This window comes from Paramacrobiotus metropolitanus, unplaced genomic scaffold (assembly GCF_019649055.1).
Source record: "Paramacrobiotus metropolitanus isolate TYO unplaced genomic scaffold, Prichtersi_v1.0 Parri_scaffold0000060, whole genome shotgun sequence".
Lineage (NCBI taxonomy): Eukaryota > Metazoa > Tardigrada > Eutardigrada > Parachela > Macrobiotidae > Paramacrobiotus > Paramacrobiotus metropolitanus.
Window position 1 is genome coordinate 280,280 of NW_026570280.1, and position 19,885 is coordinate 300,164.

General features: G+C 43.2%; 4 protein-coding genes across 5 annotated transcripts; 2 read left to right on the forward strand and 2 right to left on the reverse strand.

Annotated features, from left to right (window-relative positions):
• Positions 1-3,020: 3,020 nt before the first annotated feature.
• LOC129593202 (uncharacterized) lies at positions 3,021-4,528 on the reverse strand. The gene is made up of 3 exons (XM_055489414.1): positions 4,234-4,528; positions 4,099-4,158; positions 3,021-3,550 (listed from the first exon to the last, which is right to left on the reverse strand). Exons 1-3 carry the CDS (start codon positions 4,322-4,324, stop codon positions 3,390-3,392), a joined length of 312 nt encoding a protein of 103 aa, XP_055345389.1. The 5' UTR covers positions 4,325-4,528; the 3' UTR covers positions 3,021-3,389.
• A 2,104-nt stretch (positions 4,529-6,632) lies between these two features.
• Positions 6,633-11,366, forward strand: LOC129593225 (uncharacterized). The gene is made up of 2 exons (XM_055489441.1): positions 6,633-7,631; positions 10,890-11,366. The coding sequence occupies exons 1-2, from the start codon at positions 6,686-6,688 to the stop codon at positions 11,282-11,284; spliced, it is 1,341 nt and encodes a 446-aa protein (XP_055345416.1). The 5' UTR covers positions 6,633-6,685; the 3' UTR covers positions 11,285-11,366.
• Positions 11,367-11,444: 78 nt separating this feature from the next.
• Positions 11,445-12,428, reverse strand: LOC129593173 (tyramine receptor 1-like). The gene has a single exon (XM_055489379.1). It carries the CDS (start codon positions 12,426-12,428, stop codon positions 11,445-11,447), a length of 984 nt encoding a protein of 327 aa, XP_055345354.1.
• Positions 12,429-14,859: 2,431 nt separating this feature from the next.
• Positions 14,860-19,295, forward strand: LOC129593148 (uncharacterized). 2 transcript variants are annotated; one of them, XM_055489348.1, is made up of 5 exons: positions 14,860-15,352; positions 16,151-16,311; positions 17,029-17,446; positions 17,907-18,330; positions 19,019-19,295. In XM_055489348.1, exons 1-5 carry the CDS (start codon positions 15,094-15,096, stop codon positions 19,023-19,025), a joined length of 1,269 nt encoding a protein of 422 aa, XP_055345323.1. In that variant the 5' UTR covers positions 14,860-15,093; the 3' UTR covers positions 19,026-19,295. The 2 variants fall into 2 exon arrangements, with proteins under 2 accessions (XP_055345323.1, XP_055345324.1); XM_055489349.1 differs by having other exon boundaries at positions 17,907-18,301.
• The last annotated feature ends 590 nt before the right edge of the window (positions 19,296-19,885 follow it).

Here is a 19,885-nt window from a genome sequence, read left to right on the forward strand (position 1 = left end):
CTTACGGCTGCTGTCCCGGAAAACAATATGCGAGCAAACTGGGCAATAACTGATCATTACTGTGGGCACTGCATGCACTGCTTTTGCCCGAACCCCATTCGCTCCCGCCAAGAAACTTTTCCCGGAGGCGTTAAAGCATAATTTCGCAGAGTATCCCGAATTTTTAACGGCATAGCAGCTGAACGATTGGCCTGAGTAGCTTTGTGGGTTTGGAAAAGCGACTATTCTGGTGGAAAGCCGCTCCAAGCTCCCTCCATGATAGAACCGTCTTCCTGTTTGCTCTCAGTAGACGAAGGAGGGCTGTACTGTACTTTCGACTGGAAATAGCTACGGTTTGTTCAGTGCGATTGAGATAGTTGTGAAATGCCATAATCGCTTTAACTACCAGGTCGACTGTTTCCGGCTCGCACTGCAAGGGCGCGGTCAGTATGCGCCACCGATTAACCAACAAACCGAACGCATTTTCCACGATCATCCTGGCGCGACGCAGCCAGTAAATAAATATCCGACTCGCGTCATGTAAGTTGGTTTTCGTGATAAGACCTCATCAAATTTTTTTTAAGCGGAAATGCAGCGTCCATAATAAAAAGATAAGGAAGCGCGTAGTCGGTGCCTGGGAGGGGACTGAAAGGGCCAAGTGTGGCAGTGTCCGTATATGATTGCGGAATATACCCGTACTATGCTGACTAAAAGTGAAAGTAATAACTTTATTTAACTATAACTTGATTCACACAACAAGGAGGAATAACAATGAGATGGAAAGCAACAGGAAATGGTAGACCGATCGCTGGAATGATCGACATCAGACACAGCAAAACAACACCTTATATCCAACTGCAACCGTGTTACAACAATTCTAGAAAGTTCGGTAACTTTCATGATGACAATAAACATGAGAACAATCTCTTCGATTGTCAAGCGTTATGGCCAAAGCCAGAGCGTGCTCATCCGTGCACATACATTCAGTTATACAAGCTGTAATAAAACGCATCATGCGCAAACACAAGTTCAGCAATAAAGCTCATAAAAACGGTCGCCTTTCAAGTGACCGCTATGCGTATACCGGCGTAACAGGGCCTTCCGTTGTCGGTGCAGCTGTGTATGTTTTCGCCAAATTATACTGCAAAAACACACTCTGCGCAACCTTTTCTTTCTGATCCGAGAACGTTCACGTAACAAAAAAGCAACTCAAAAATCAGGAGAGATTGTTGAGATGTTATTTTTAATTGCATGCATTTTGGTGAAATTATGAGCAACAAGCAGCCGAAATGTTTATTAATTTAAAAATCCGATTTGAAATCAAGGTTAGCGGATCTGATTCTAAAGAAGAACCAGAAGGCGATTTTCCTCATGTCCGTGAGGCAAACCGATCTCAGTGCCGGCTTCTATCGCGATCGTCAGTTTTCATGGACATCAAAGTTCATGTGCCTAATTTACGATTTTGACGGACGTAAAGGAGAATGTGACGAAAGCTGAGTAAACACTGACCTTAAGATAATCGTTCAATCCGACCATCAAAGTATCGCAAAATTTCGTGATTCCTACAACGATCAAACAGGTCCCTGGTACTCATCCCAAGAGTCGTATTTGCCTGGTCGGAAAGCGGATGCGCCGGAAATTGAATAATTAATACGGCGCCCTTGCAGAGTACAACGAGAAGTCAAGATGCGGCACACCGGTAAAGAGTGCCACCGCGGGCGCGCTAGTCGTCCGCAGGGAAACTGCTGGCCAGTGCTTTGTCACTGGACTGACTTTGGCAGTGGAGCAGAACTCGCCATTGTAGAATATAAAGTATTATGCAGAATTCCCAGCTCAAGTCCTTAATAATTTCATAAAATATTCTGCGAGACATGTTTAGGAAACTGGAATAATTCTACAAATACGGACTGTTATGTGAAAACGATGACAGTGCGGCAACAAATCCACGGTCCAGAAACAGTCGTGAATGCAGAAGAATACATACAGAAACATCTTTCGGCATATCGTGAAGCGCTTAAGTTGTGCAAATTGCGGTGACCACTGATGATCCTGGTCTGCATAGACAAAGAATCGGCGACGCCGTCATGATCAACTCGCACGTCCTGATCTGCGTCAACCGCCTGTGGGCGGTGGCGGCGCCCCTCTCCTACCGCCTGCACCACACTCGCCGGCTGGCGGTGACGTTATGCGGCGGGTTGTGGCTGTGGGCCAATTCCCTGTTGCTCTCGCAAATTGTGAAAGACGCGCAGTTCGTCCGCCCGCCGGGCGTCTGTCACCTGGACGTCCGCCCGCAGTGGGCGCTGGCCGTCAGCGGACACTTTCTCCTCTTCATCTTTCCGCTAGTTTTCATGGTGACCTCGTACCCGGTTTTATTATTTCTGCGCAAACGCCGACCGCGCCGGATTTATCAGGAAAGCGATTTCGGGAATTCGTTTCAAATGCGCGGCCGCTGCGACAGCGAGGACGTCCCGGCGCCGGCGCGCCGGAAGCAGCGCTCTACGGCGTTCACTATCTTAACGCTGCTGACCGTCAGCGTGACGATCTGCTGGAGTCCGCTGCTGATTTTATTCAACATAGCCGTTTCATGGATTTTTTCGATAGTATATCCTACCAAATTTTATAGGTGCTATTTCTGCTGGAACCGTTATGTCATTCATCATTTGTTTTCTGCATATGTGGCTATCATTCTAAACATTCTGCTTAACTCTTTCGAACTGCGCTGCGAGGAGAAACCACCGACGCCGCGAAATAGCGAAATCGGCAGATTTACCAATGTCGCCTGGTTGACTTAACTTTTGGTAAGCGTGGTTTCTTTACTACAATTGTGCAGTATACCTGCAAATTGTGGTTCTGGCGTTCCTTCAACGTTTTCCCTGGCGGCAAATACTGACGTATGCTGGCACTGCATAATATCGTATAAAATTACCAGTATTATGGCGATATATCTGTACGGCTGCAACCCTCGCCAATAGCCGTTTCAGTGTATTGGAAACGCTACTACCGATTATACTGTAACTACATTTATATTGATCAGTGTGGAATTCATTCGGCACTTGTCTTCTTGTTTGTTTGCTTCACAGTCCAGCGGTAAATATATTTCTGCTGCGATACGATTATAAAAAACAAAATGTACTGCAGATGACATATCAAAGGACATAAATGCAACTTGCATGCACGGGTGCAACGTACGGACACAAACGTGTGTACGCTAATGTACCTAAGCATCGGGTTAATGCAAGTCGATTTCCGGTATAAAAATACATACAGGAAGCATCAATAAGCATTGAAAAAAGGCTGGTTAAACGGAATTATTACGGCTTAACGGCCTAAAATGTCTTTAGTTCCTGCGATCGCCCTCCGATCGCGTCAACGATACACCCGTGGCTATACCGCCCACCCGCATACGGCGCTTAGGAGCGCAGACTCTCGATGCAGCCCTGGACGTCCTCGGTCTGGATGAATTTGGCCTGCACCGCTTCGCACTCGGGCGGCCGATTGTTCATGCAGCCGCCCATCTTCGCTTTCCGCTTCGACTTCGACTTCTCCGTCGTCGCTTGCAGCGCACAGTCAACTACAACCACAGCGCGTACACTGTACAGTAAACTTAGGGTTTTATTAGAAAAACTTTCACTTTCACTGAAAAATTCCATATTTTAATCACTGTCCACTATGATTTGCAAATACTGAACAAATTAATATTAATTCGACAATACGGTTAATAATGTAGTAATCAAATTAATTAAAATTAAATAATATACCACAATAAAATTTATTAACGCGATTTATTACAATTAATTTCAATAAATTCCTGCTAACTGTAGCAGTATAATATTGTAATTAAAAGCGTAGTGTGATAATCATTTAATATGTACTAATAGCAGATTATTACAGAATTAATTAACATTGTTTCGACTTTTTTTATTGCATTATTGACTTTTTTATTATTTTTTATAGCAGATTATTACAGAATTAATTAATATTGTTTCGACTTTTTTATTTTAATTATTTTATAACAAAATCCAGATGTCTGTTTTTAATATATACGTAATTTCAGAAAGAAATTTATTTAACAAATATTTTACAGCCATAAATACAGCAATCAGTACAGTGCTTATTTACCAACGGATGCGCATTCGGGAATCGCTGCTTTTACGCGATCACATGCCGGGAAATCCGAGCCTGAAAATGTCCGGAAATTGATAGCCGACAAAATTAATTGAATTTCGGTAAATAAAAATGCCTAACGCTGATTACCTGTCACGGTCGAAATATCCCAAAAAACCACCAGCAAACACAGCACCGTGCACGGTATTAACACACTGCGACGGCGCATTATCCGGCACATAAATACAAATTATTTCCCGATCCCTTAATAAACCGCGTGGCGCGTGGAAAACAGCAATTCCAAGTTGATGAAAAGTATAATTTATTACCAAGGTTTCCCGTTAAAAAAAATCACAGTTCGGCGCGTTAAGAAGTCGAACAAGTAGTGCGTATTTTATTTGACTACGTTTCTTTATGAAGCAGTGAAGCGTTATGAGAAATCGCTGAGTGAGCGCGCTACAGGAACCCTCACGTGTAATTCCCGCAATAGCCGGCACCTGCACAACCTGTTCTGTGTACGTCTCCGAGCGCTGTTATTATCTCGCACAATACTCGTCAATATTGTATCAATACGCGCGCTGTTGACATCCGGTCTCGATGCGGCATTTTCATAAACTGTACAGGAAAACACGACGACGGACCAAGTCAAACACCCGGCGGGCGCTCATGTGCTGGTGATTTCTAGGTTTCCTGATTAATTATTTGATTAGTGTTATTATGCAGCTGCATCCTTATAATTACGTCGCAGGAAATCGGCGCAGAGAATCTCTTCAGGACACACATTAACCGTTTCCTTAAAAGTCGCATGCATTCCTGGGGAAATCACTTTCGTATCGAACGCAGTTTATTTTTTATGGAAGAAGGCAATTCAGGAACTTCCGGTGCTTGTCGCAGTGGCAACCGCTCCGTGTGGCAGCGCAACGCAAATTTTATTTGGAAACTTTCCCAAAATTCCCATTCTCCTTTTTGATTTCCGTCACAAAGCATGACTTTCTTCACTATATCTATCGAAAACTTGAGTTTAAATCACAAGAACCAGTTTAAATCCCAAGAAAACCGGCGTTTCGCAGCAGACTGATGGAAGCGCAACAAATCTGCCTTCAAAATACGAAGTACTCTGTAAATTGAGCGTGAAATACTGCACACCGCGCCAGGATTAATTTCGAACTTTTTTAATTCTAATAGTGCAAAATAAATATTAGTTAATAATTTACTGTATTTGATAATCGATATTTGATAAATATTTTCATTAATTGTGAATCACATCTCTAAAATTTAAGTTTCACATTAATTATTGTGACTGATAAAAAAAATTTTCTGTAAAAAAATCCAGCCTTTATAAACGAAGCAAACGTGACCTTTGCCGTAATTAAACCCGTAATTCGTAGTGTAGGATTTTTTATTGATCTTAACCGGTCAGCAAATGAGGAAGAAACGACGCGTATTTACCAAAATCTATTGGCGATGATCGACGAAGCGTGCCAGCATAACCGGCAAAAATAGCAGCTGAACGGAACGGTAGTACGAGCTCTCAATCAAATCAACCTCTATGCCCGTTATTCCCGCAACATATGGCCGGCTTTTACGGATACATTCCCTTCGGCGCTTCTGCAGGCCACACTCGCGCTTCCCATCCATATTCCCACACCGGCATTCGTGGGCGTTTGGCGGCATTTTCTTGCGTCTGAGCATCGAACATGTTATCTATAATTAATTGAAGAAATATATTATCAATATTTACTCGTACAGATACATGCGAAATTCGCAAGTCCACCACGGAGTACACATTAAAATTCTTTCTGTTAAATGTTTTGTGAAAATCCTAGCATGGAAAAATTATACATGCGTCTAATAAACAAAGTTCTAAAAATAAAACAATTCCGACAAATATAAAAGTCAGTAAAGAAAACAATAAATAAATTCGGAAATTCCAGTAAACAAAATTCCGAAAATAAAAAAAAATTCAAAATGAGCTAGTTTTATTCATAATCAACAATATATAAATTTAATAAAGATAAATTATTAAAAGCAAGAAATAAAATATAAGAGATAAAGCAGATGAAATTAATAATTAAAAAACCAATTAGAAAGTTGATACGATAAACAATTTGCGATTGCGCATCTACCCACGCGACATATTTACTGTTTGCACCGCGTGACCTTTACGTCGTTTTCTACCTCTTTAGCTCAGCGTGTGACGTCGGTGCAGGTGACCTTTATCAGTAGAATTCCTGTCTTGCGCTGTCTCCGTCTATAGCGCAGCGCAACGCGCGATCAGGGAAGAAAATCGATAGAATTCATCAAGCTAATTCAATTACCAATCAGCCGGTTAATCCGGCCGCGCGCGGCACAGGATCTTCCGGCTGCCGCAGTCGTATGACTTGGTCAGGAAATATATCACTCTAAGCGCCTCTTGAGATGCCGGTACACCGCGCAATAATCAGCCGTTATAATCAAGACAAAGCTCAGATCGTCGCTGCAGTTTATACACACACGATATTCCTGGATTTTTATATACGCTCTGTATTTCCTTAATCAGCAGTTGAAGTGGCAATAAACCGCGGTGAAGTGCGGGTAAATTAAGCAGCGTTGGTTAAACAGGATGAAGATGAAACGCACGGATCTAACGTGGGATTATTTGCTGGCGATGGTGTCGAGCATGAACGGCACAAATAACTGGCCGCCGGCCGAGGTGTCCGAGGACCCTCCGGCATGGTCCGCCCTCCCGATTTTAACCCTGATTATCCTCGCCGGCACCGTCCTGGGGAACGCGGCGCTGCTGGTGTACCTCCGCTGGATCCGCGTGCACCTCGACGTCCTGTGGATGTACCTGGGGAACCTCCTGCTCGCCAACATCCTGTACCAGGGCGTCACGGGGTCCCTGGCGGTCATCGACCGGGTGTATTCCTACTGGTGGTTGGCGGACGCCGTCTGTACGCTGTATTTATACGCCCAGTACGCCCTGCTCCTCGTCCAGATCACCGCCCGCGGCCTGGTGACCCTCCAGGCCCTGTTCCTGTGTTTCGGACACGCCCGGTGGATCGGGCAGCGCACGGTGGCGGGGTACGTGTGTCTGGGGGGCTGGGTGGCTGTCCATGCGTACTGCGCGTTCGGGATTGTCCGGGACGCCGGGAGCCGTATCCCGCTGGACTACTTCGGGTGCCGGATGAACGTGTTTGTCGCCGCGGTGCGCGGATGGTTGGCGGCGTTCGGGGCGGCGCGGGTGGCGCTGTTCCTGTTCGTCGTCGTGGGGTTCGTGGTGCTGGCGTGCAAGCAGCCGGTGGTGTATAAGAACGGGAAAGACCGGGAGGTCACGGAGGTAACGCGGAAGACGGAGCTGCACAGCGAGGTCGAGAAACCCAAGGTGGAGGAAAAGAAAAAGGATACTAAAAAGGAGGCGGAGGAGAAGAAGAAGGAGACGAAGAAGGAGAAGAAAAAAGAGAAGGACAAGGAGAAGGAAAAGGCGGAGCGGGAGAAGGAGCTGAGTCTTAGCCAGCCGGTGCCGTCGTCGGAATTCGTCACCACGGCGAGACTGGCCACTTATACAGGTACGCTAAGATTATTATTGTTGCAGCTACAGTAGCCAACTCCATTAACGGAGGCTTCAACAGGCTATTCGAAAATCTTTTTTGTTAATTTTGAAAATTTTATACCTTTTTATATGACAGAATTGGCACACACGTAGTATATACGAATAGCACACACAGATGAGCCGTTTCCAATGTAATGAAATATTAGCAATACTTATTAGCAACAAAATTATTTATTTAAAATATTTTAGACCTGATGCATGTACGAGTATGTTTAAATAAACATTTACAAATGCATCTAAATTATTATAGGCTAGTTAAAATTGAACGATGATATAAAATATTTAATAAAATATTCGTCGTAGTTTTTATTACTGTATTAATTTTTTTTCTGTTACCAAGATTATGTTGATACATGTAGTTGCATTGTCAGATATTTAGCCGATCATCATTGGTCAATAATAACACGCTAATACCGTAATTATCGAATTTGAAGCCCCCCCCCAAAATACAAGCCCCCCCCCCGTAATTAGAGCCCACCCCTAAGGTGGTTTGAAAGTTATAAGCCCCCCCCCCCCCCGAAATAGAGGCCCATGGGCTTAATTAAATACCGTAAAGCCCATATTAAAAAATGCCAAAAAGCTGGTTTGAAAAATTGAAGCCCCCCCCTAAATACAAGCCCATGCCCGTAATTGGAGCCCACCCCGTGGGTCATTTGTAATATTTGTAACCCTGGGCTTCTAATTCGATAAATACGGTATATGTAGCGCTAGATTTGTTTGAAAGCAGTGAAATACTGTATTTATTAATATACATAAAGTTTATTTCTCAATCTGTACAAAGCGAGCTTCGCTCAACAATAACAATCAAATGAAGAATTTGTCCCAGTTAACATGAGAAGGGACTGTGCACAACACAGTCCCTTCTAATATATCTTTTTTATGGTGATCGGCGAATTATTGTAGGGCAATGGCTCCAGAGTTGTCATAAACATAGAAGTAATAACAAAATCAAAAAGTTTTTGTAAAGCTGTAAAGATGCTGCGGTGATTAAGCGAAAACTTAGAAAAACGTGACACGTGATGCCCGCCTGGAGCATTATCTCTCTCGTGGCGAGACACGGCTGATTGCGGGAAAACTGCAAAGGTCAGCGGGATTTCTTGTCGGCTGGATTTGACCGGCACAGCGTTGAGGTCAGACGGCTTTTCACCGTTCTCCGCGTGTGCGCATTCTTGGTTTAGATCGTACATAGCGGTGTTGGCTGTGAGAGCCCCAGGAGAGGCTGTTTACCAGGATTATCGGGCATTCACGGCAGCGCAGACCGGAATATATACAGTAGACACAACCTTTTCCTGCTGATTATTCCGTAGTATACAAGGCGCACCGGTATTCTGAGCAGCCGCCGATTCTCCGAATAGCGTTTATGCGATTTTCCTGTCTACTCTGCAAAAACGACCGGCAAGACCGCCTTTATGTTTGCAGCTACATGTAATCAGCAAACTAGTTATCATAAAAAATTGCCGGCTTTTCAAGGTACAGTAATTAATTTTTAAGAGTAATAATGTCGATACTTCGTTCTATCGCATATTTCGCAAAACAGACACTTCTCTGTAATCCCAGTGCCGGCAGTTTATGCGGATGGCCTGTGCTCTTGCTTCACATTTTATGTGGATTTCATTCGTAAATTTTTAAACCGCGAACCGACTGGACGATTCCCAGTTTTTGTTTAGTCCGACATTGTAGTCTGGTTAATTCCGATAACGAACGTGACTTTAGCCTGCTAAACAGTCAAATAATCTTCCGTGTACGACTATAAAAATTAAAATTATGCTTTATTATCTTGTTGCACACTGTCTGTTGATTTTATACATCAATCTTTAACTAACCATTTCCAATTTTTTTAATACTACAGTAGTACATTGTACGTTTTTCCTGTAACGGTAAATCAATGATTTATGTATTTATTTTTAAAATTAATAGAATTTATTGTTGATTATTTAATTTTTAGGATGTATATTTCATGCCACTGGGCGTAGAGATACGCAGCTCCATAATTGATTACAGATTAATAAACAACAACAATGCACATCCCCATCATTAAATGTTCATGCGCGACGATTCTTATATCCTACGCCAACGCTGATTTCAACAAACACACAAAATGCCGACGCACGTTGGTATTTAATTCATAATATACAGTACAGTACTATATTATTGGGAAGAGCGGTTAAATGGTTTACAGCGTGTGCGCCGGCGCGTTAAATAGAGCGATCCCCGGCATTGAGCGGCAGTGCAGCGTGTCTTGACAACAAAACCCCACTGACGCACACCGAGGACATCCAATCCGGCGTGTTGTTGCTGGCAGCGGAAGATGAGCGTTAATTGGAAACTGAACCTAGTCTCTTCCCATACATATATCTCTATATAATAATTCGCGCCGGCTGCGGCGTCTTAAAGCAGTCACGTGGCGTTTCATAATGCACATGGCAGTTGGTTGTGCCAGGCGGATACATGTCCTACCCATCCCGCTCTTCAGGAATACACCGCTTAATGCCCGCATAACACCGGCGCAACCGGAAATTAAATATTTGCGCCCTGTCATACCTGGCATAGATTACAGTGTAATCGATACGGTGTTTTTAATTAGACGAGCACGAGCTTCTCTGGTATTAATAACGTTGCATAACGTGCGCTGATAAACATACAAAGTAGGACTAAAACGCGTGGAAACTGGCCGGTCGCTCCGCGATTCAGGAATTTATTAATAAATTCAACAAACAGTGTGCAACGGGAACAACACGGATTACCTTCGGAATATGCTGTACTCAAGTGCAAATCACTCTTGTGACAAATATATTTTTTGTTTCATGGAAACTTCTAAACTGAACATTTTAACAGCAAGAAATTCAGGGTATTCCATCGCCTAAAGCAATTGCGACCACCCGGTGTGGCAGCGTAATGCAAAAGTTATCTAGAACGTTTTTGAAAATTCCCGTTCTTGTTCTCTTTGATTTTCGTCACAAAAATTAATTTCATTTTCATTACTTCTATCAAAAAGAATTCAAGAATGAATTACAGAAAACCCTCGTTTAAGTAGTAAATGTTTCGTTTGGAGACAGATTATTGCTTCCACGACGCATAGAAAAGCTCAACGTCAGTCGAAAATGAAATAGTACGCGAGATAAGACGCAACGTGTTTTAATCCTGCGCTTTACGGTACATATGTAAAACCAGCACTTCTGGCCAAGGTGATTAAGCATTCTCCTTCTGAAACTAGGACTGGAGCTGCACTTGACCACATCGGCATCCACGAACGGCCTCCCCGTCCCGGAGGACCTCCCGGGCCCCTCGAACGGTCCCCCAGGCACCATGGACACCCCCTCCGACTCCGGCCTGACCCCGCAGCTGTTCCAGTGCATCAACCGGCGTCTGACCCTCCTCGTTCTGCTCTGCTGGACCCCCAAGGTCATCCACATGCTCCTGGACATCGCCATGCCCCGCAGCGCCCCGGCGCCCAACGTCCGCGACGGTCTCTCGTTGTGGTACGACCTGGCCGGGATGCTGGACCCCTTGGTCGTGTTCCTCAGCGTCCCGGCGTTGCGCCGCCCCGGCCGGCGTCGCCACCAGGCCACCACCCAGGAAATTACCGTCAATGTCGTCAGCACGGTATAATATTACAGCGCTGGTGTTGTTTGTGATAGACGCTGCAGCTCTGTATTACGCAAAACCTAGCACAGTTCTTTTCGAGTAATTAGCGCGCGTTAATGACATTTTTTATATGTATGTACTTAATTGCATATCACACGCCTCATGACGCAATAAATTGATAAAGCTATTTTACAGCACTGGAGGTGCTTTCGACGCCGCTGGTTGTCGCAAAGGTCAGTCCAAAAGCTTTTCGCAGATCGTGTAAAACGATGGCGAAATATAAGGGATCACATAGGGGTTCCAGCAGAAACAACACCGATCCAATTTGGTAGAACGCACTGTCGAAATAATCCATAAAAAAGGTCATGGTGAATAAAATCAACAGCGGACTCCAGCAGATCGTCACGCTGACGGTCAGCAGCGTTAAGATAGTGAACGCTTTAGAGCGATGTTTCCGGCGCGCCGGAGCTGGGATGTCCTCGCTGTCGCACCGTCCGCGCATTTGAAACGAATTCCCGAAGTCGCTTTCCTGATAAATCCGGCGCGGCCGGCGTCTGCGGAGACACAGCAGAAGCGGATACGAGGTTATCATTAAAATCAGGGGGAAGACGAAGAGGAGAAAGTGTCCGCTGACGGCCAGCGCCCACTGCGGGCGGACGTCCAGGTGGCAGACGCCCGGCGGGCGGACGAACAGCGCATCTTGCACAATCTGCGGGAGCAACAGGGAGTTGGCCCACAGCCACAATCCGGCGCATAACGTCACCGCCAGCCGGCGGGTGTGGTGCAGACGGTAGGAGAGGGGCGCCGCGACCGCCCACAGGCGGTTGACGCAGATCAAGACGTGCGAATTGATCATGACGGCGTCGCCGGTGCGCTGGAAGTACAGATACAGCGTGCAGGTGGCGCTGCTGTAAGGCCAGCGCGGGAACAACATGGCGGCGATGTCCAGCGGGTTGACGAGGATAGCGTGTAAAAGGTTGGTCAGAAGGAGGTTCAGGAGGTAGACGTTGAAGGGCGTGGTTAAGATTCGGGCGCGGAAAAAGGTGATTAAGACCGCGCCGTTGCATAGTACGATGAGAAAGGTCAAGACGGTGCTGCACACCGGCAAAAAGTGCCATTGGGGATGCGAACAGTCCGCAGTTATGTTGAAAGATACGTTGCAGAACATGACTTGCAATTTGGAAACGGTATCACAATTTGCTAGCAACTGTCGTTTTTATGCAGAATTCAGATTATCTCTTCGCGGGGCCGGAGCAGCTGTCCTCGCTAAACTGATTCGCGAAGCGGATTCTTAGCAGCGAGACAAAATTTTCCATGATACAGAGACATTTCGCGAAAGGAGAAATCCCGCTTTCGCCGCCGCACGCGGAGATGTGACATTTGTCTAGTAACAGAGGCTTTTGTTGGCCGCCCGGATAATCATGGTGCTTGTCTCGGATGCCAGTACGGAAAACGTCAGCGGAACGGGCATTTGCGTCGGCTGATTATTGAAACGGCATTTCCCGTGAGTGCCGGAAAAGGTCATGGCGAGAAGCGATGAACTGTTTTCTGAATGCTGCTAAGTATACAGGCAACTGTCGTAGGCAAGCATAACAAAACGGTTATGGCAATCAAAGCAAAACGCTGATTAGTGTTGAGACGAATGCCGGAAATACATCTAGTCAACGCGCATGCAGACGTTGCAATGCGGGCGACCGTTGACTTCCGGCACGGTGCTCCCCGACACAAACATGTTTTTCCCCGAACAATTATGCAGCCGACGTGCCGGCCACGCGCTATAAATCAAAACAAATTCCGGGATAATATGGTTGACGGTTAAGGGAAGTGCATGCCGGTATATGATACCTATACCAAACTCGTGTACATGATGTACGAAAACTACTTCCGGTTGGGAGAATATCGGTGAAATATAATTTTGGCGACATCCGGTTGGGGGAGATATCAGTGGACAGTGAAGTAATATTCCAAACGTTTAAACGCACGGAGTTGTACCAAAAAACTCATTACGAACCGATCCTCTTCGAAGTTCTCAGGAAAACGCACATTACCATTGTCACGAGTACGACTGGTTGAAGGACGTTGTACTTAGTACATACACTGTTCATACTGCCAAAATAACAATGTCAATACTTCTAAACATCCGGCCGAGTACGCTGCACACGTCATATGGATTGTGGATAGCAGTAGTGACCGATTAACGCCATAAACAGCACTGAATTACACCTCTTCCACGCCGTACTTGAAGCTGTTAACTGCTGCGCCGTTTTCTAATTCAACACAACTCGGATCATTCAGCTGATTGAAATCTCCTGGCTGCAGGCGGGAGATTCTTCTTTCTTCCGACATCCAGAATATTTCGCCTCCCTTTGCGAAAATCACGAAAACGGTTGGCCATCTGGGCTTAAGTGAACGCTGTCAAACTGATGAGACAAAACTGAGCGGACGCAATGCCCGGAGGTGGCGATTACCCTCGCTGGTCCAGGTGTACCTGGCTGAACTGGTATTCTTAATTTGGTCTTCCACGGAAAATCGGAAATACTCCGGAAAATCCAGTACACACATTCAGCAGGTTTAAGGCCGGCCGGTCTAAGCTGCCTGCGAACGGGCATATTGGGCGGTGTAAGAATGCCGATCAAACGACAAAGTGGGAGCAAAGCGCCCCTGCCGGCTGGTTATCAGCTACATTATAGAGGTTAATTTTTCACTAGCTCTAAAGTTTTACTGCTGTTAATTTGTTGCTCCTCCCCAAATTCGTGACGTTAGGCGCGAGACCGTTTCAGCCACGACGATACAGTAACTGGCGAAGTTACCGTAAGGCCTGCGCGCTTAGCAGAGCACTGCATATCCGGGTTGAGTTGGGGCGCACGTATGTACGTACGTGTTCTGTATCCGCTAAGCGCGATGCGATGGACACAGACTTAACTACCATCGCCTTTGCTTTTAATTTTGCTCAACTGTAATTTTAACAGCGTTCAGCGATCAGCCAAAAGAAAAAATTAATCTGTCTATTAACGGATTACCTGCATTTCTGACCTGACGCATGCAGTCTGCGATGCGGCAGACGCCTCGTTCCTTCGTTCAGATACCAAATTATGTACAGTAGATGGCGTATGACACGGCCTTACGAATAACAGCTAAATTTTAACGGTGTTAATTCCAAGTTTTCTTAATGCGAAGTAGAGTCTGTGTTGACATTTACTTAGGATGATGATAAAGGGACCAATCGTCGTGTTACAAACGCCGGTGGTAAATTAATTATTCTGTCACTGTGTACAGTTTCGCGTTGCCGCGTAAAAATGCCGAAATAATTTACTGCGAGATAAAAACATTAAGTAGGTGGAGTTATGAGTTGGAGGTTCTTCACGCAGACGTCACGAAGCAGCAAAGAAATTGCTATTTCATTTCAAAAGGAACTGTCTGGATTTTCAAGATACCGACAGGCCGTCACACGGTCACAGGCGACAGAACATCAGCTGAAAACAAGCCACACTGTCACTTGTAGAACGACCAGGTCTAATCAACTTCTCGGGCGGTTGCCATTCCGCTGCAATGACAAAAATTTGACGTTTCGTCTGTTCAACTGCCTGCTGCGTGTACCGCTGGCAATCGTCTTCTTCTTGTTGTTTTCAATGTTTTGAAGTGTTTTTCTTATGCAGCGTGCACCTTGTAGCATACGTTGCATAACCGATAACTACGGGTCTCATGAGCCATAAGATTTGTTGTTTATAAACAATAAGAACAACTATCGTACTGCATTCTTGGCGGAGGTTGTATCGATAAGTTACAGTGTGTTCTGAGACTTCTGACTGTTCTCCTGGACGTGCTGGCGTGGCATGGAGGCCATCGAGCAACTGTTAAAGGAGCTGCTGCAGCCTGATCGCGGGACTGCAGCGGGTGACGGCGTATCCGCGAGTCAGCGTCCGCTGATTTTGCAGCGCTTCACCTGGCCGATCCCCAGTCCCGACGCGACCCCCTACAAGAATATCTACCATGGCGGGGAGGAGAACGAGAAGCGCGAGGTCTCCCACAAGAACATCCTCGTCGAGGGCCCGCCGTTCCTCGGCGAACTTAAACTGGAAATCAACTGGCACTGTAAGGGACTTCATTGTTTTTAATGTTGAAGAGCCTTGTCCTGGTTATTGCTCCTTGGAATAATCCTTTCACAGTTAATCTGTTAACGCATCTGCTTTCGAGACAGCTAAACAGCCTAAACTGCAAAAGAGGGTACAGTAATATTTTCGCGGATATTTATATTTTGGAAATATTTACAAATAAATACTTTATTTGATAAGTGAGTTGTTCTGAGTTTGCACCAATATTGTTACGTGATTAACAGTCTTCGAAAATATTATTCGTATATAAAATTAAATTACTGTGAATTATACACGACTGATAGACAATAAATCGTGACTGCGTATTAATTTCATAATTTGCGTTATTTTGATACTGTAGATATTGAATCACGTACATACGTAATCGGCAATAAAAATTAATATTATCTGGGGAAAAACAGAGCTAAAATTAAGAGCATTTCATTTGATAATTTATTTGCTTTCTTTCGAAAAATGCAGCCACTGCCTTTGCGGCAAAATTGTTGCGTCTGTAATATAAAAATTAAATACTATAATGTGAAAAAAAGTCTTAATAATGAAAACAAATAACGGTGATAACGAGAAATGAAAACAGTATATTATTGATAATAATTATAAATATATTAATAATTTAAAAGGAAGCAAGATCATAAACTGCATAATCATAATGTTTTGCAGTTTCTTACAGTTGGTAGAAAAATGACGCTGCAGTTTGATGAAGAATCAGAGCCCTTGCGGCGAAATAATGTCAAGAACGGCATTTTCCTTGACATTTTGTCATTATTTTCATTCTGTGCAGATTGGTGTCTGCGGCGCGAGAACGAATTCGTGGTGGACCAGATCCGCTGCTGCCTGATCAGCACGCGCCCCAACCCCCTGACCCTGCCCCCCGGCGCCCCGCCCTCCCAGTCCTTCGTCTACCCCGAGCAGTCCTTCGGGCCCGTCCTCATTCCCCTCCAGGTACAGATTACCATTTAAGCAACAATGTTTTTACCGTTTTCTGAATAATTTTCAATTTAAAAAAATAACTGCTGTGAAATTCCTTTTTACGGAATTTTTCTTGGACATTTTCGAGAGGATTTTGTTTAATTACGCGTTGTTGTTTGAACTGCATTTATTGAAGGTTGTTTTCTCCTGATGTTTTTCATTTGAAATGACCTTTTTTGAATTTAATTTCTCTACAATCCAAATGTTTCTGACAAATTACAATAGTTTCTGATACTTTCGTGAAAACAATTTAAAAGAAACATCTACCTGTATTTTTGTAAAAAAAATATTATAAATTAAAAACAGTGGTTGTTTTAAAACATTCATAAAAAATGTAAAAATGTTGCTTCCCATTTTTCATTTTTCCCCGTTATGCTGGCTTGGAACGGCTTTAATTGAATTTGTTCCTCAACAAATTTCTTATTATTAATTCTGTTATTTAATTGCTTTTTCCTACAACAGCTTTATTTTCCAAAAGATAATTTTTTATTACAGTTATTAATAAAGATATTAAGTTTTTATTTCAGTCCAAGATAATTTTATTTTTTATTACTAATTTTAAATTTTATTTTTATTTTTTGTGATAATTTTCTTTTCCATTTTAATTTTTAAAAGTGATTTTAATTTTTTAAAATTTTTTTTCTTTCAAATTAAATAGATTAATACAAATATTAAACGCACCTCTTGCAGGGTTTCTCCGACCCCCTGGGGCCCCTGGTGACCATCCCCCTCCGTGACGTCACCGTACGTCTGACGGAGCGCAGCATCAGCACCACGTACACCTTCAACTGGATCTGCGAGTACAACAAGCGATTGAAACGCCAACAGCCGCCCGACTGCTTCACGGCGCTCTTCGGCTCCTCCGCGGTGGAGTGCACCATCGGCAGCCGGCCCACCGCGGCCGAACAGCTGCGGCGGACGGTGCGCCGCGTGTACTGGGAGACGGTGGTGGGCGGGGCCAAGGCGCTGGGCGAGGACGACGTGCGGACGGTCAGCGGGGATATTCGGGACAATTATCGGGTGCTGGTGGAGGGGAAGGAGTTTTTTGTCGATAAGGCCAAATTGGCCGCTGCGTCGCCGGTGTTTGCGGCGTGTTTCAACCATCCCGGTACGAGAAAACTCAGTAGATGCAAGAAATATTTTAATGATTTTATTACGCTTCCATCAACAACTAACTGCCAGATTAAATTTATGGGCGCATTAAATAAAATTATTTTGCTATATATGGTAAATTTATTTTTTATTTTATTTCAATTCTCGGCGCAATAAATGATTTAAATCGAATTAATTGGGAACTTTTTTAATAAAATTGAATAACGTACACCAATGATCTTTTGAAAATTGGTAATCGAATTTATTTATCCGCTTTATCGATGCTTATTTAATTTTTGAACTATCATTAAAATTTATTTTTTTTATTTAAAATATGAATGAATTTTTTATGTATAATTTATTTATTACGAATCAAATTTATTTAATTTGTTTATATTGTGTAGGATGTTTAATAAGTTAACTGCATAGAAATTGGGAATATTTGTACTTTGTACAACGTGTCCATCTGTATATAGAAATGGAAGAAGGCCGCTCGGAATCCTACAGCATCCCCAACGCCGCCGCCGCCGTGGTGGAGCAGTTCCTGCACTTCTGCTCCACCGGCACCCTGACCCAGCCGGAAACGCACGTCCTGGGATTATTATACCTGGCGCACCAGTACCAGATCCCGGTACTGCTGGAGAAATGCCAGATCGCCGCCATGCAGCAGATCCTGGAGGGCTGCTCCGTAGAGCAGCTGGGCAAGGTGGCCGGGGCGGCGGTCGCCTTATCTTTATCGACGCTGTTGGGCGTCGTGCACGTGGTGCTGGAGGAGCGGATGCCCGGGTGGACGCCGGCCGACTGGCGGGTGTGGGCGGGCTTCTTAGAGGGCACGCCGGGCTTCGCGGTGGAGCGCTGCCGCATGATGGCGGTAAGCAGAATGTCGCCACAAAATAGCAAGTAATCATGTTATTTAACTTATTTTACATTAATAATTACTCACCATCATTTAATTTGTCATTTGGTACTCTAAGTTTAAATAAGTATAATGGTAAAATAATTATACGAAAATTAGCGATTAATAATAATTTATTCAGTAATCATGTTATTTTACATTAATAATTACTCATAATCATTATTTTGTCATGTGGTACTCTAATTATAAATTAAGTATAATGGTAATAAAATAATTATACGAAAATTAGCGATTAATAATAATTTATTCGTATAATAAAAATTACTTGAATAATCTACTATTTGATACTAATAATTATAAATTATGATAATAAAACAAACGAATGATGCCAGTGGATATTTAATGCTGATTACTGTAACAGCCAGTTAAATAATAACAGGTAGTGTTTGAATCCTACTACTTACTATTTAGTAGTAACAAAAATTAAAGTTACAATAAATAATATACGTATAAGTAAAAGTCAATGTGTGAAATAGATGGCTAATTTTTCAAATAAAAATTAAATAATAATGAACATAATATTATATACTGTATCGTATGGCCATATAAAATCGTAATTAATTTACTACATTATTGATTATTCATGTAGTTACTGGTGCATACATATTCCGACGTGCTTTTAAACAAAAATGCTCGGAAATTCGGTATAAGCATTAAATGCTGTGTTTTTAGGAAATGATTAATTCTTGAAGCCTTACCAACCGCCGATGTCTTCCTTTTCGAATCCAACGGATCGTGGAGCTTTCCAAGAAAATTTGTGAATCTTTTTGTGAAATGTGTATGGCTGAAAATTCGCGCCGGCGGCCTTATTTTTATTTATTTTTTGCAGACTCAGGTTTTTTTCTGCGCTTATTTACCTGTTTGTCTGTAGTTTGATTTTTTTTAATTGTTTTAGTTTAAAAAAAAATCTATTGTGGGAACTTGGACACATTATGAAGAAAATGTGAATTGTGGGCCTACAAATGTCCCATTCAAGCCTGTGCCAGTAGCGTCTTAACTCTTAACTGGATTTCAAAGCGGAAAATAGCATATTTTTTGTGGTGTATAATTGCTGATTTTATGGTTCATTATTTCTCTAAAATTTAAACAAATTTAATTAATTTTTTTTAAATTTTTTTAATTTAAACAAATTGTTCATTTCGATGACGCAATTGCAGGTGACTTCAACATTCTTTTAACACTGGAGAATTTACATAAAAAACTGTATATGAAAAACTAAAGAAAAATTGCACGATGTCCAAAAACTAAACAGAAATTGCAGTTTGCAGGTGTCGGTATTAAAATGAAATCGGATTAAAAAAATTAAATTTAAACAGTTAAATTTGCTCCTGACTGAAGTCAAGCAACTGCAAAATTAAATTAAATTATAAAATAAAATAAACTGTATTACATCTGGTTGGAAATTATTTTAAATACGTTAGGAACTGCAAGCAAAAATCAAATTACTCGATTTTGACACTTTTTTTCCATGTTGTTCGACTCACTTCCGGCGTGCAGTACCGGGCAGCCTCGGCTCGCTACTCGCCAGTGGTTGCAAAC

Bases quoted from the DNA above. Each gene is read 5' to 3' on its own strand.
- LOC129593202 (XM_055489414.1), bottom strand. From the start codon at position 4,324: ATGTGCCGGATAATGCGCCGTCGCAGTGTGTTAATACCGTGCACGGTG. The intron at 4,159-4,233 runs GTAATCAGCGTT...GGACATTTTCAG, and splicing joins GGATATTTCGACCGTGACAG to GCTCGGATTTCCCGGCATGT. The intron at 3,551-4,098 runs GTAAATAAGCAC...CTGTGGTTGTAG, and splicing joins TCCCGAATGCGCATCCGTTG to TTGACTGTGCGCTGCAAGCG.
- LOC129593225 (XM_055489441.1), top strand. From the start codon at position 6,686: ATGAAGATGAAACGCACGGATCTAACGTGGGATTATTTGCTGGCGATG. The intron at 7,632-10,889 runs GTACGCTAAGAT...TTCTGAAACTAG, and splicing joins GAGACTGGCCACTTATACAG to GACTGGAGCTGCACTTGACC.
- LOC129593173 (XM_055489379.1), bottom strand. From the start codon at position 12,428: ATGTTCTGCAACGTATCTTTCAACATAACTGCGGACTGTTCGCATCCC.
- LOC129593148 (XM_055489348.1), top strand. From the start codon at position 15,094: ATGGAGGCCATCGAGCAACTGTTAAAGGAGCTGCTGCAGCCTGATCGC. The intron at 16,312-17,028 runs GTACAGATTACC...CACCTCTTGCAG, and splicing joins CCGTCCTCATTCCCCTCCAG to GGTTTCTCCGACCCCCTGGG. The intron at 17,447-17,906 runs GTACGAGAAAAC...ATCTGTATATAG, and splicing joins GGCGTGTTTCAACCATCCCG to AAATGGAAGAAGGCCGCTCG.